Genomic DNA, 15874 nt, shown 5'->3' with positions numbered 1-15874 from the left:
GACATGATACAATCTTTCTTCCTGGAAGCAAAGAGGACTTAAAATACTTGCTGATGAAGATCAAAGACCACAGCCTTCAGTACAGATCGCACTTCAATGTAAAGAAAACAAAAATTCTCACAACTGAACCAATAAATAATATAACAATAAATAGAGAAAACATTAAAGTTGTCAAAGACTTCATTTTGCTTGGATCTACAATCAATGCTCATGGAAGCAGCAGTCAAGAAATCAAGCAAAGTCACTTTGAGAACTAAGGTATGCTTAACCCAAGCCATTGTATTTTCAGTGCTTCATATGCATGTGAAAGGTGGACCATAAATAAGAAAGAGGAGAGAAGAATCAATGCACTTGAATTATAGTGTTGGAGAAGAATTTTGAAAGCATCATGTATTGCCAGAAAAACATAAAAATCTGTCTTGGAAGAAGTACAGCCAGAAAGCTGCTTAGAAGAAAGGATGCGGAGATGCCATCTCTTGAAGTCAGGATATGTTGCTAGGAGCAGCACATCATGCTTGGAAAATTTGAGGGTCAGTGAACAAAAGTAAGATTGGATTGACATAGTGGCAGTAACAATGGGTACAAACATAACAACTGTGAAGATGGTGTGTTGTTATTGTTGTTAAGTGCCATGGAGTCAGTTCCGACCCATAGTGACCCAGTATAGAGTTTCCAAGGAGGAGCTGGTGAGCTTGAACCACGGACCTTGTGGTTCAAACTGACTTTGCAGTCCAGGGCATTAGCCCACAAAGCCAGACCAGGACTTCATGAGAAAGGCATAGGACCAGGCAATGTTCTGCTACACACATGGTTGTTATGAGTCAGAACCAACTGGATGACACCTAACAACAGCAATTCAACAAAAACTTAGTGTCATTTAATCATGCAATTTTTGTCAATAAATGGTTTTTAATTTTTTTCTGTACACTCTTTGTACAAATGTTCTGTAGTTATTTCCAAACCTCAATAGCTAATTACATCTTGTGCTTATACATTTTCTTAACATTAGCTATGAATAAAGGAGTTCTGGTAGTGTAGAGATTATGAGTCAGGCTGCTAACCTTAAGGTCAGCAGTTCGAAACTACCAACCATTCTGAGGGAGAAAGATAAGGCTTTCTACTCCTGTAAAGATTTATAGTGTTGCAAACCCTATACAGGGTCACTAGGAGTCAGAACCGACTACCCAGCACACCACTACCAGACAAGGTGGTGAATAGGGACCACGGTGACTCCATAGGATAAGCACTGGACTGCAAATCACAAGGTCAGCGGTTTGAACCCACCACGTGCATTGCTGGAGAAAGATGAAGATTTCTACTCTCGCAAAGATTTTTAAAAGCCTCAGAAATCCTATACAGGGTCACTATGAGTCAGAACCATCTCCAACGCACTTACCAACAACAACAGCAAAGATTATGAATAGGAAAACATTGTTGTCGTTAAGTGCTGTAGGGTTGTTAAAACTCATAGCGACCCTGCGTAGGGTTTCAGTGATGTGGCTGATGAGTAATTATCTTTATCTAAGAAATATGGAGAACTCAGGAGTTTAACAAAATTGCTAAATATCACAAGTCAGTGAATTTTAAAGCTTGGATTAAATTTAGGTCACCCAGAACCCAAGAATTTTGGGCTTTTTTTTAAAACAATGATACTTCTTATAGTCCAGAATTTTTCTTTTTTAAACTTCAGTCGTTGGTGTGTGGCATTCATCAAGACCCCCAAAGGACATTAGATTCAAGAAAGGTCAGGTTCCCATGAGGATGGGAAAGAAGAGGAGCTGTTGTGAACCCAGGAACACCTAGGGGAAAATATAAGTAAGTGTAAGCCCTTTGACTGGCCCTGAGGACAAAAGAGGTACAGCTGGGAATAAATTTCCTAAATCAGGACTGGGAACATGGCCAACCCGTATAGTCATGTCGGACACAGGGAGCCCAGCACTAGCCTGGCTGCAGCTCCAACCACTAACAGCTCAGCTCATTCAGGGCAGAAAGTGAGATTTCCCTGGTTCCTCTTCTGGCTCTTGTGACAAGTACCTAAGGACATGCACAAAGCATAGATGGTTAAGCAGAGCTGAACAAGACCTATCTCCCTGTTGGGTCCAGGTAAGATGACTCACCAAGGACCACATCAGTCAGGGCCCTTGTCTAGGTTCAGTTGCTCAACTAGACAAGGTTTGGGCAGGGTTTACTGGGGCACATCATTCTATTCCTATGTCCATACTGGGAAGATCTCCTTAGTTCCTCTCTTCCCTGAGCTGCAGTTTCCCCCTACTTATAACAAAGGACAAGGAGCCGTGGTGGTACAGTGAGATAAGCATTAGACTGCTTACCACAAGTTCTGCAGTTCAAACCCCAAACTGCTCCTCAATAGAAAATTAAGGCTGTGTGTGCCTATAAATATTTATAGCCTATAGAGTAGGTCACAAGATTATTTTTATTTATTTTTTGTTTCTAATTATTTCTCCTAAAGTTTTCTGGGTCAAGGCAATGCCAGCCTCTAGAATCTCAACAGTATATATATCCTTCTCTAGATCCTGATTTTCTACTGAGTAATTCAGGGAAAACTTGCCTCAGTGGAAATTTGTGGGACAGAGGGCATGAGGAGACACTACCTTTTTGTAGGAGTCCTGGTGTTGCAGGATAATGCTCTGGACCACAAGGTCAGTTTGATACGCAAGGTTGGCAGTTCAAACTCACTAGCCACTCCTCAGAAACCCTCTACAGGGTCACTATGAGTTAGAACTGACTCAATGGCACTTAAGATGGGTTAATGCGCTGGACTGCAAGGTCAGTTTGAACCTCAAGGTCAGTGGTTCTAGCTCACCAGCCAGTTCTCAGAAATCCTATACAGGGTCCCTATGAGTCAGAACTGACTCAATGATATTTAAGAACAATACTCAATGCCTACAGGCCGGACATGCCCCAGGCATTGGAGGAACTGGCAATGAGCCTGTAGGTAGGTCATTGGCTATCAGCTTTTATAATGTCTCTCTGGTAGTGCAGTGGTTACAAATTGGGTTGCTAACCTCAGGGTCAGCAGTTCAAAACTACCAGCCATTCAGCGGGAGAAGATGAGGCTTTCTGTTCCCATAAAGATTTACAGCCTCGGAAGCCCTGTACAGGGTCACTATGAGTCGGAACCGACTTCACGGCACATAACAACAACAACTCACAGGGGAACCAGGACAATATCTTTTTTTTTTTTTTCCTTTCCCAATGGTTATCAGATATTCTGTAAGAAATTTAGCAGGATCTTTCATGATCTCTCTCATTTCCTTCCAAATCCTTTTCCACCAATACTACACACTTGTCACAAAATGGAGCTTGTAGTGAACGCAATTATGGGTGAATTCTTAGAAGAGTATGGGTAGGTATGGAATCTGAGTGAATATTCTGATTGAAAGAAATACCAGCATCAGTGACGAGTGGAAATTCCAGAAAAAAATATACACTATGAGATTCTTGTATTCATTCATGCAAATATATGTTTCAATCATTTTGGACAGGCACTGTATTTAGTAAGACAGTTCATGCTCTGAAGGAGTTTGCAGATTAAACTGGAAAATCAGATGTAAAGAGGTAGTTAAAATTTAACTGAATAATTACAATATCTTAGGCATACAAGAAACCACAGATGATTAACCCTATCTGAAAGTATCATAGGTAAGACAGAACTGAGTATTGAAAAGAAGAAGATGAAATTCAGCCAGGTAGAAATGATGACGTCTGCAAAGATAAAGTCCAAACGCAGTCCACAAGCTAAGAAGAATTTTTTAGCTCTTTAAATGGTTAAAAACATGAAAATAATATTTCATGGCACCTGAAAATTATATGAAACTCATTTGTCTTTGTCCATAGATAAGGTTTTATTGGAACTCATTTGCTAAGGTATTATATGTTTATATATCTGGTATCCTGATGCGCCATGTAAGATAAGCACTGAACTGTTAACTGCAAGGCAGTTCAAACCCACCAGCTTCCCCTCAGAAACCCTGTACAGGGTTGCTATGTGTTGGAACCAACTCCACAGCACTTAACAATATAGGAAGCACAGGTAGTGGTATAGAATAAGCACAGGACTGGTCAACAGTTCAAACCCAAACCTACCAGGAGCTCTGTGGAAGAAAGAGGAAGCTTTCTGCTCCCATGAAGATTTATAGCCTTAGAAGCTCTATCTATACAGGATTGGTTGGCATGAGTCAGAACTGACTTAACAACAATATAGTGTATATATTAGTTTTGGTATTTGTATAGGTACTGAAAAGCTGGTACAGAGCTCATATGCTCCTCAAAGTTGTATTTGCATATTTGCCATCATTGTTGGTTGTGTGCCATCCAGTTTGTTCCAAGTCATAGTGACCCTGTACAGGGTTTCCAAGGCTATAAATCTTTATGAGAGCAGAAAGTCTCATCTTTCTCCCACGGAGCAGCTGGTGGATCGAGCTACTTAGCTTGTGGTTAGCAGTCCATCATGTAGACCCAGTATGCCACCAGAATTCCATATGTAATATGTTACAATTGTACCAATTCCTGCTGTAGAATCATGAAAGAACCAGTTTGTTTAAAAAACAATAAGAAGCTCAACATGGGTGAAGAATAATGTACACAATATAAGAATAGGGACAAAAGATAAGACCTAAATAATAGGTTGTATTCATATTAAATGCCATGCTGAAAACCCTGTATTGCTTTTATTATAGATTTTCTGATTCTGACATTTAGTGCTGGCTCTGCCTTTACTACACAAATAAACAAGTTACCAAAGTTTTTAAAGTATCAACTTGCTTAGCTTCTCTAGACTTTAGTACTTTCATCTGTAATATGGAGATCAGTTCTGTGAGAAAATAATAAAATAATTAAAGTAAAAATACCTAGCATAGTTTCCTGAGTGGGACTTCAGAAATTTTTAGTAAATAAATAGTAAAGCATTCAACTACTAATCAAAAGTTTGGTAGCTCAAACCCACCCAGAAGCACCTGAAAGAAAGCCCTGGCAATCTGCGTCTGTCAAGAAAGTCCATGACAACAGCCAATGTTACCAACACAGGATTATTTTCCCTTTATCATGAATGCTTTTATTACTATTATATAACAAATGTGGAATCCTGGTGTGGCTCTGTGGGATAAAGCATTGGATCACAAGGTCGCTTAGAACCACAAGATCAGTGGTTCAAACTCCCCAGCCACTACTTGGAAACCCTATACAGGGTTGCAATGAGTCGGAACCAACTCAGTGGCACTTAACAACAACAACAACATAACAAATGTAGTCACTGTAGGATAGCTAGCAACCATAAAACTCAAATTAAAAGAATTATCCCATTATTCTTCATGCCAGTTGATGGTAATAATTGTTAAAATTTTGCATAGACCTTTTTTGTCTATGTACTAATTTACAATGGAGCCCTGATGTAGCACTGTAAGATAAGCACTGGTCTGCTAACCACAACGATTTGAACCCACTAACCACTCCTTGAAAACCCTATAGAAGGTTGCTATGAGTTGGAACCAACTCAATGACACTTAACAACAACAAATTTCAAAGTTGACATCTTACATGTGCACATGCAGGTATGTCTTGTTTTCCATTTAATATTATAGATTATTATCCAATAGAACGAAATGCTCTTCATAAATAATTTACATGACATTTATTTAAATATCTGCATCATAATGGACCCAGTCATTTACAGATTAATAGTTGTTTTCCATTTGTCAATATAATGATAAAGCCTTTAACAGGCTTGTATGTAAAAACCATTGTCTATCTCTGCAATTAAGGAGCTCTGGTAGTGTAGTGGTTATGAATTGGGCTGCCAACCGCAAGGTCAGCAATTTGAAACTACCAGCTGTTCCGCAGGAGAAAGATGAGCCTTTCTGCTCCTATAAAGATTTACAGCCTCAAAAACCCTGTGCTGGGTCCCTATATGCCAGGGAAATTAAGATTCAAAGATAGCCAAGCATCTTAACATTATTTCCCCCCTTTTCCCCATTCCAACCATGTCTCAATCCCTGTATCCCCAGTTATATTTTATCATGAGAATCCAACCCTCTGGACTCCTAGGCTCTGGGGAAAGTGTAGGTATGATGCATATGTTCCACTGGCCTATGGAACACTTATTTCCCTGTGACTTCTGTTATAGGTTGGTGGGAAACGGTGCCTCTACTGGATGCACTACCTCTTACAGTACCCTGTAAAAACAATAATTTGTGACACATGTCCATTTCTTCCATTTCAAACAGTTATGCAGTTCCCCTCTGAAAGCTTCACATATTGTCAGTGGGAAAGCAGCTGCCTAAGAAACCCCAAAGTCCGCGGGTTATGAATATTAATGATTATGTCCATATTTTGCTTTCCTTTACTCCACTTACTTAGTCTGAAGGGAGAGGGTTGGATTCTCATGACAAAATATTGTAACTGATTATTATGTTACATCATTGATGCATTTCTTATTTTTCAAAATTATATGGATTTTATTTTGTGTATGTATGAGTTTGAGCAACCAAAGACTAAGTACTGTTTGCTAACATCTCCATTTTTTGCTCAAAACTATAGACTGTTTCATTTAGTTTTAGTGCTACAAGAGAGCAGTGTAATAAATATTATTTTTAAGGTATTTTTTCCCTGCATAAATGCTATAATGATGTTAATCTGTTATTGAAAATCAAAGTGTTTATCAGAGCATGACTGGCAGACAACAAAGATTTTGCCAGTTGCGACATGAGTTCTTGTTATTGTCTAATCGTTTTTTCTTAGATCAGTAAAGTCTTCCTCTTCCTTACTATTTAGTATTTAATTGTACTACAATACTCCTCCCAGATCTTAATTTTGAGAGCCAATAGATATACTAGACAATTGATAATTGACCATTTTCAGTCAATTGTCAAGGATAGCATTGCTGGACGGAGGAGGAAGTTCCTACATGTGTCATCTGGTAATGTGACTAGGCAAGGAAAAATGATTATTGTGTATTTTGAAGTAGGCAACAGTTCTTAGATTGAGGAAGAGGAAAAGTCCATTAAACTTGTCACACCCTACTGGTATTGTTTCCACTCATCACCCTGACTTGCCTACTTTGTAGCACTGTCAAAACAAAATGTGAAACAACAAAAAACTTTTGCCGCTGGATGGCACAGACCATTAAGTGCTCAACTACTAGCTCAAAGAGTGTCGGTCAGTTCCAACCCACCCATAGGGTCTGATTACCTGTTTCCAAAAGGTCACAACCTTAAAAATCTTAGGGAGCAGTTCTGCACTGCACACATAGGGTCATCTTGAGTCAGAATCAACTCAATGGCAATAAACAATAGCACAAGACTTTTTCAAATTGTTGTGGAATTATAGCCTGTAAAAGGATATATAGATTTTTCTTTGTTTTGGTCTACTTTCTTGCAATGTACCTTTTTCTTTTCTTCAATATTTTCTTCTGAACATTCTTTTCTTGGTCATATTTTATCAATAACCACATATATTGCATTCACAACTGCAACAATGTTTAACATATGAGCAATCATTAACATACAGCCTTAACATAATAAATCTGCCCCTACTATAGTCTTCCTTCCTCCATCTTGGTCAGTGTGTCTCCATTAATATTAATTAACACAAAAATAAATCTGTATTCCATAAATGTATGTTATGTGTATTTTTATAAACTCAATATTATATTGTTTGTCAGATTCAATCATTAAATTAATTCCCTGAAAATATCTTATGTTGTTGCTATTGATAGGTATAGTCAAGTTGATTCTAATTCTTAGACCCTGTATACAATAAAGCGAAATACTGCCTTTAAAAAACAAAAAGGATATAAAAACGTAAGAACGAATTTTGGCAGGAGAAGGATAATATGAAAACTTAGATTCTCTGAATAAGGGTAAAAAATAAACGGTATAAATGGAATTTTTTATTTTTCAATTTGGAATCTCTTCATTGCTTTGGGATCCCACTCATTTTAACTCCACCACAAAGTTATTGAGCGTGTAGCAGAAAATGGTGTTTTAGCAAACATGATAATTAAGTAAAAAACTGAGTCAATTTTTCAAAACGCAGGAAAGAAAGAGTTATTGCCTATTAACTGTTCTTCTTGAATCCAGGCATACTGCCCTTGGTCCCTCTCTGACTTTCACATCATCCCACCCACTCTTGTACATCAGAGTAATCTTTCCATGAGGCATAACTGACAATGTCACCCCCCCGATCCAAAATTTTATTCAATAAAAAATACCAGACTCCTTAGCATGGCATAGGAGATCATTTTAATTCTGGAATGTGAAGGAAAGATTGAGCACATCTTTGATCCATGTTGTTAAACCTGTATGTTTGGTTGATTGAGGTTTTTGGTCTTGATTTCTCTTCCTAATTATGATTTTAGTATTTTGAGTTTTCCTTTTTTCTTGCAATATTTCCCTAATGATATTCAATTCCTTTCTCTTTTACCCCAGTCTTTCAGCCAATTTCATTTCTGGCCTGATTTCACTTTATCTCTATGAAAATTTCAAGTTCAACACTACCAAGACGAAAAACACAGGGAAGTCTTAAGCAATTTACAACTAGAAATTTGTTGTTAAAGAGAGATCCTGTGGAGCTTAGAGGAGCTCCTGAACACTTTGATATAAAAATTATTGTTACTGTTTGCCTCTTTGCCTCTATCTTAGCTGTGATTTTGTAGAAGTTTCTATTTAAGTTATTTTATACATTAAAGAGTTAACCCTGAGATGAAGGCAGTAGTCAAAGTATAGTCCCAATGTATGACAGATACAGCTTTGATTCTGGATTTTTTCATTTAATTGCTGAGTATCTTAGGCCAAGTATCTTCATTTCCTTGAGCCCAATCTACTACCTATGAGTAAATACACAGATAAAACCAGCCATAACTTGTGTGGTGTGTCTAACATATGCCTAGTCCTCAATACACATAAGCTTACTCTCACATCCCAAGGCATAAAAGCTTCACAAAGACGACAAAAATCATTAGATGCTTTACTCAACATTTTAATTATTAATATGCTTTAAAGTTTTTACAAATTCACACGTTTAGTGAAATCATGATCGTTGAAGGGGTGTATATAAAACTTGAGGTATTTTCAGAAATACCATTGTATCTGAAACGTGTCTTTTGGTGGTCCTTTCAGGGACTGAATAGCACAAGTTTCTGGCTATGTGTGGCCTTTCTGGACATGCTAATGCGCAATTAGGGGGGAAATTTTTCCAGTAGTTGATCCAAGTCCATCTCAAAATTTAGATTCTGGTTATTTTTCTTTTGTCTTTATTCTTTAAAAAACACAAGGCCTTCTTCTTCCAATTTAGACATTACACTTGCCTCTTTCTTTGACACTGAGACAAAATCTGAGCAACAAATCCAGAATCTGATGCTTCCAATCAAGAATCATCTCTCCATATTCACAGCTGAGTACTATCCCCATAAATATGGCTCGAGGAAATGAGACAAAAGTCAGTGAGTTTATTCTCATGAGTTTCTCTTCCCTACCTGTTGAAATACAGTCATTACTCTTCATGATGTTTCTGATCATTTACCTAGTCACTTTGATGGGAAACAGCCTCATCATTTTGGTTACTTTGGCTGATTCTATGTTGCAAAGTCCCATGTACTTCTTCCTTAGGAATTTGTCCTTCTTGGAGATTGGCTTCAACCTAGTCATTGTACCCAAAATGCTGGGGACCCTGCTTGCCCGGGACACAACCATCTCCTTCCTTGGCTGTGCTATTCAAATGTACTTCTTCTTTTTCTTTGGGGTGGCTGAATGCTTCCTCCTGGCCACCATGGCATATGATCGTTATGTAGCTATCTGCAACCCCTTACACTACCCAGTAATCATGAACCAAAGGGCCTGTGCAAGATTGGCTGCTCTCTCCTGGTTGCCAGGCTTTCCAGTAGCTACTGTGCAGACCACATGGCTTTTCAGCTTCCCATTCTGTGGTACCAACAAGGTGAACCACTTCTTCTGTGACAGTCCACCTGTGCTGAGGTTGGTCTGTGCAAACACAGCACTCTTTGAGATCTATGCCATCATTGGAACTATTCTGGTCGTCATGACACCCTGCATGCTGATCCTATGCTCCTACACTCGCATTGCTGCTGCCATTCTCAAGATTCCATCAGCTACAGGGAAGCAAAAAGCCTTCTCTACCTGCTCCTCTCACCTCCTTGTTGTCTCCCTTTTCTATGTATCTTCAAGCCTCACCTACTTCAGACCTAAGTCTAATAATTCCCCTGAAAGCAAGAAGGTGCTGTCATTGTCCTACACTATTGTGACTCCCATGTTGAACCCCATTATCTACAGCCTAAGAAACAATGAGGTGAAGAATGCCCTCAGCCGGACCTTCCGTAGGGCTATCAGCCTCAGAAACTGCGTTCTATAGATATAAAGAGGTAAGATTAGTGTCTATTGAATTGAAACATCAGCTTCATGTTTGGGATTCCTCTCTGACACTTTTCACATCTCCATTAAAAAGACATCTAGCTGCTGAAAAGACATAGTGGAAAGCTCAGTGGAGAGAGGAGGGCAGAGGTGCCTTGTCACTTCCATCTGCCAACTCCTCTACCTGTACATTGAATATTTTCATTCCTTTTCATATTGGTATAATTGACATTTTACTGTGCCCAAGCCATTTCATGTAGAATAAGCACTGAACTGCTAATTGCAAGGTTGGTGTTTCAAACCTACCAGCTGCTCCTTGGAAATCCTGTACAGGACTGCAATCACATGGACCTGACTCAATGACACTTAACAACAACGTGACACATATTGTGAAAAGTATCAAACTGCTTATAAGGAGAACGTGGCAACACACAAAGGGAAAAACATGTCAAAAGTAATCTTTGTACTTTATCTTAATTTGGACAAGTCTGATAAACTAGCAATCTCTTCTAGTAATTTGTCTTACTTTTTCTTTTTATTTCCCATGTCCTAAGTCAGTATTGGAATCCTGGTATGGCTTTGTGAGCTAAACCACTGGACCAAAAGTTAAGTTTGAACCACAAGGTTGGCAGTTCAAACTCACCAGTTACTCTTTGGAAACCCTATACAGAATAGCTATGAGTCAGAATCGACTTGACGGCACTTAGCAACAAAAACAACAAGGCAGTATTGTCCCCTAAGCTTGTTGATATTGAAGATAATAAGCACAAACCATTTGCATCACCTAGGGACCTTTCCATTAGTTATTAAGGAAATGGAAATCAAAACTACTATACCACTTCACACTCACTAAGATTGTTATCAGAAAAATAGAAACAAGTATTAGAGACAATGTGGAGAAATTGAAGTCCTCAAACATGGTTGGCAAGAATGCAAAATGGGGCTATCGCCGGAGTCGGAGCCTCTGCCTGAAGCCGCAGTCACCTCAGCCTAGCCGCCATCCCTCACTACTGCGCTCAGAGAAGACCTTCAAAAAAAAACCTTTGAACAAAGGGTGGAAGATGTCTGACTCATCCGAAAGCAGCATCCTACCAAAATCCCGGTGCTCATCGAAAGATACAAGGGTGAGAAGCAACTTCCCGTGCTGGGTCAAACCAAGTTCCTTGTCCCAGATCACGTCATCATGAGTGAGCTCATCAAAATCATTCCAAGGCACTCACAGCTGAACGCCAAGCAGGCCTTCTTCCTGCTGATGAACCGATACAACGTGGTGAGCATCCCCACACCTATCTCTGAAGTCTAAGAAAGCGAGGACGAAGATGGTGTATGCCTCTCAGGAGACATTTGGAGTGAAATTGACTGTGTAAGACTAGCAAAACGCACCTAACTCGAGACTTTTTACACCCTTACCGAGGGTGGGGGAGGGACATTACCATCCGAGACGGATGGGCGCGTGCATCACAAGGCAGCACTGAAGCAGTGCTCTCAGCTGGTAGTTGTAGGAAATTGGTTTTGTACCTCAAGCTGCAAAACCGAGCTCCAAAAGGACACCTGCAGCTTTGGAAACCGCTTTATTTAACCTAGGCTATGTCAGCTTGAGGACTAAGGTGACCTGACCCAAGCCATGGTGTTTTCAATAAACTCATATGCATGCGAAGGCTGGACAGTGAATAAGGAAGATCGTAGAAGAATTGACGCATTTGAGTTGTGGTGCTGGAGGAGAATACTAAAAGTGCCATGGACTGCCAAAAGAACCAATAGATCTGTTTTGGAAGAAGTGCAGCCAAAGTGCTCCTTGGAGACCAAGATGGCCAAACTTCATCTCTCCTACTTCGGACATAATGTCAGGAAGGACCAGTCACTGGAGAAGGATATCATGTTGGGTAAGATGGTGGGTCAGAGAAAAAGAGGAAGACTCCCAACGAGATGGACTGGCCAAGTGGCAGCATCGATGGACTCAAGCGTGTCAACAGTAGTGCGGTTGGCCCAGGATCGGGCAGTGTTTTGTTCTGCTGTGCATAAGGTCACTATGGGTCGGTACCGCCTCCATGGCACCTAACAACAACAAGAACAACCTTGTTTTCAAATTCTGTTGTTGTTGCTATTATGTGCCGTAGAGTTGATTCCGACTCATAACGACCCTGTACAGGGTTTCCGAGGCTGTAAATCTTTGTTGTTGTTGTTAAGTGCTGTCGAGTCGATTCCGACCCATAGCTACCCTGTACAGGGTTTCCGAGGCTGTGAATCTTTACGGGAGCAGATCGCCTCATCTTTCTCCTGCGGAACAGCTGGTAGTTTCGAACTGAGGTTCATAGCTCGATTCATAACCACTACGCTACCAGTGCTCCTTTTTCAAATTCTAGAAGCTGAAAAATATAAAACACTTGGCATTTTCAGTTGCCAATGAAACAGACTTTGGAGTTGTAAAAATGCTCTGTTCCGCCAGTAGGAACTTGCATTCTGAGCAGTAGCTCAGAGTCCTCCGGAGAGGCGCTCCTCCGGCTTCCCAGAACCTGGGGTGTTCAGGCAGGAGGCTTCCTGCTCCACTTGAGAAGCCTCCACAGAAGTCTCTTTATCACCACCAGTTGTCAAACACAGTGCCCCAAACTCATTTGTCAGGGGAGTTGGTGCAAAGCAAGGGTAAGTGGGGTCTACACAAACATTCTACAGGCTCTGAGATGCTGTCCGAGTTTCCTGATTCCTAACATGGAGAAGGCGGAAAGTTGACTCTTTTGCAATGTTAGAAAGTTTCATAAACACCTGGCTGTTTCTTATTTGCTTTGTTCTCTAGACACAGCTCAGTAGGCCTCTTGAGCAATTTAGAATTTTGATCTCACCCAAGAGAAGAAATGTGTGACATTTCTTTTGTGGTAGGTTTTTCCGTTTGAGAACACAAACCAGTGCCTGACTTGGTCAATAAATAATCCGTTGTATCATATCTGTTCTCTTGTTGTTGTTGTTGTTGTTGTTAGGTGCCATCGAGTTGGTACCAACTTATAGTAACCTTATGCACAGCAGAATGAAACACTGTCTAATCCCTGGCCAACTTCACTATTGTTGTCACGCTTGAGTCCATTAATGCTGCCACTTGGCCAATCCATCTCGCTGGGGGTCTTCGTCTTTTTCTCTGACCCTCCACCTTACCAAACATGATATCCTTCTCCAGTGACTGGAGAGATGATGTTTGGCCATCTTGGCCTCCAAGGAGCACTCTGGCTGCACTTCTTCAAAAATGGATCTGTTGGTTCTTTTGGCAGCCCATGGCACTTTCAATATTCTCCTCCAACACCATAACTCAAAAGCATCAATTCTTCTACAGTCTTCCTTATTTACTGTCCAGCTTTTGCATGCATATGAGATTATTGAAAATACCATGGCTTGGGTCAGGTGCATCTTAGTCCTCAAGCTGATATCTTTGCCCTTCAACACTTTAAAAAGGTCTTGTACAGCAGATTTGCCTAATAATACGTTGTTTGATTTCTTGACTGCTACTTCCATGAGTATTGATAGTTGATCCAAGAAGAATGAAGTCCTTGACCACTTCAATCTTTTCTCCTTTGGTAAGAATCTTGTTTATTGGTCCAGTGGTGAGGATTTTTGTTTTCTTTACATTGTGATGCAATCCATACTGAAGGCTGTGCTCTTTGAGCATCATAGTAAATATTTTAAATCTTCTTCCCTTTCAGCAGCAAAGTTGTATCTTCTGCATATCGCAGGTTGTTAATGAGTCTTCTCCAATCCTGATGCCACATTTCTAGGACAGGTAGAAACAACAGAAAACTAAAACGTGAAAGCATGAAATTTACACGTGACCCCAAGCTAGCTCCATGTTATCTTAAGTGTGACTAAAGCATGTCACTAAAACTGCTCTTGTCTTGAAGAGTTCCTCCGTGATCACTGTAAGGTGAAAGTGTCCAACACCACTCACTAAGTGCATGTCTGTCCTGAGGAAAACAGCAAAAGGAGACACAAGCATTTTACAGATGCTTACATCAAGAGACAAGTGTCTCTGAGTTTCAGCCTTGAGTAAATGACTTAATGCTTCCTGTGCTTTTGGGGATGTATTCTCCTTGTGGGAACATCCATGGAAGGTCAGTCCTCTTTAGACTGTGTGGCAGACAGTTCATCCTTGTAGTTAGCTGTGTGTGAAATCTCTGTCTCTGTTAGTCATGGTCCCTCTCCTAGAGGGAGAAATGCCATTTCTGCTCTGGGCACTCTCCCTGCTGTGAGTAGATTCCCCTTCCTGTGATGGCTTCCCCTGCATGCACCTGTCCACTGGGCCCACTTCTAACATGTATCATTTTTGCCACATTATGTAAATTCATAACCAGCCTGTCTTGTTTAGATTGTATATATTATTATAGCTGACATTCTTGTTAACTACTATGTGATTGATAAAGATAACTAAGAAATGAGTTTTTTTGGTGGGAGGGGGTTGTACTACCCTGTGGAGAAGAGTGCTTTCACTCACATATTTGGGTGGTCATTTTGTTTCTAGGATCTTTGGAACATTTTTAACACACCCAGGTGAATAAAGGCACAATGAAAACCTGTTTTGTTTTTTTTAAAGAATGCAAAATGGTGCAGCTGCTGTGGAAATAGTTTGGTGGTTCCTCAAAAAATTAAACATGAAATTACCATGTTGTTGTTCAGTGTCATAGAGTTGGTTCCAATCTGTACCAACCCTATATAGGGTTTCTGAGGAGAGAATGGTGAGCTAGAACCGCCAACCCTGGGTTTCTAACCAACTTTGCAGTCCACTGCATTAACACACAGTGTCACACCAGGACTCTGAAATTTAAATTTTTCGGGGTGCATACATGCCAGTGGAATTGCTGGAAATTACCATGTGAACCAGCAATCCCACTGCCTAGTATGTACCCCAAATAATTTAAAGCAGGGATTCAAATAGACACTGTTCAACAGTATGCACTGCAGCATTATTTACCATAGCCAAAGAGTGAAAACAACCCAAGGGCCCATCAATAGATCACAGGACTGCTAACCACAAGGTCAGCGGTTTGAACCCACCTGCACCATGGGAGAATCATGAGACTTTCTTCAACTGAAAGATTAACAGTCTCAGAAACCCTACACAGCATCATTATGAGTCAGAACCAACACCACAGAACTTAATAAAACAACAAGTGAAATAGACTCAAAAGGATAAATACTGTGATTCACTTACATGAAATATCTAAAACAAAAAATACATATAGACAAAGGTTTACCAGTAGTTAACAAAGGATAGAGGTGTTATTACTTAAAGGGTATACTGAGTTTCTGTATGTAGGAAATCTTTTTTTTTTCTTTTTCTTTTTTTAACTGTGTAGTGGTGATAGCTGCCCAACATAATGGATGTGATTAACATTTATTTTTAAGTTTTTATTGTGCATTGGATAAAGGTTTACAGAGCAGATCATCAATTTTACATTCAATAAAACATACTATTCTATTTTCTTTGGACTTCTCTTTACATTAAATGTCTCAAA

The 15874-nt window shown here is 39.9% G+C and overlaps 1 protein-coding gene and 1 pseudogene across 1 annotated transcript; both read left to right on the top strand.

The window, feature by feature from the left end:
• Positions 1-2900: 2900 nt before the first annotated feature.
• On the top strand, positions 2901-11749 carry LOC102827934 (annotated as a pseudogene).
• Positions 9430-10383, top strand: LOC102827558 (olfactory receptor 10A5-like). Its single transcript, XM_006870166.1, has one exon. The coding sequence runs from the start codon at positions 9430-9432 to the stop codon at positions 10381-10383; it is 954 nt and encodes a 317-aa protein (XP_006870228.1).
• Positions 11750-15874: the final 4125 nt, after the last annotated feature.

Source organism: Chrysochloris asiatica, unplaced genomic scaffold, assembly GCF_000296735.1.
Source record: "Chrysochloris asiatica unplaced genomic scaffold, ChrAsi1.0 scaffold00140, whole genome shotgun sequence".
Taxonomy (NCBI): Eukaryota; Metazoa; Chordata; class Mammalia; order Afrosoricida; family Chrysochloridae; genus Chrysochloris; species Chrysochloris asiatica.
The sequence above is the reverse complement of the archived record's forward strand: the minus strand, read 5'-3'. Positions and strand labels throughout refer to the sequence as shown.

Excerpts from the sequence above, each read along its gene's own strand:
- LOC102827558 (XM_006870166.1), top strand. The coding sequence starts at position 9,430 with ATGGCTCGAGGAAATGAGACAAAAGTCAGTGAGTTTATTCTCATGAGT.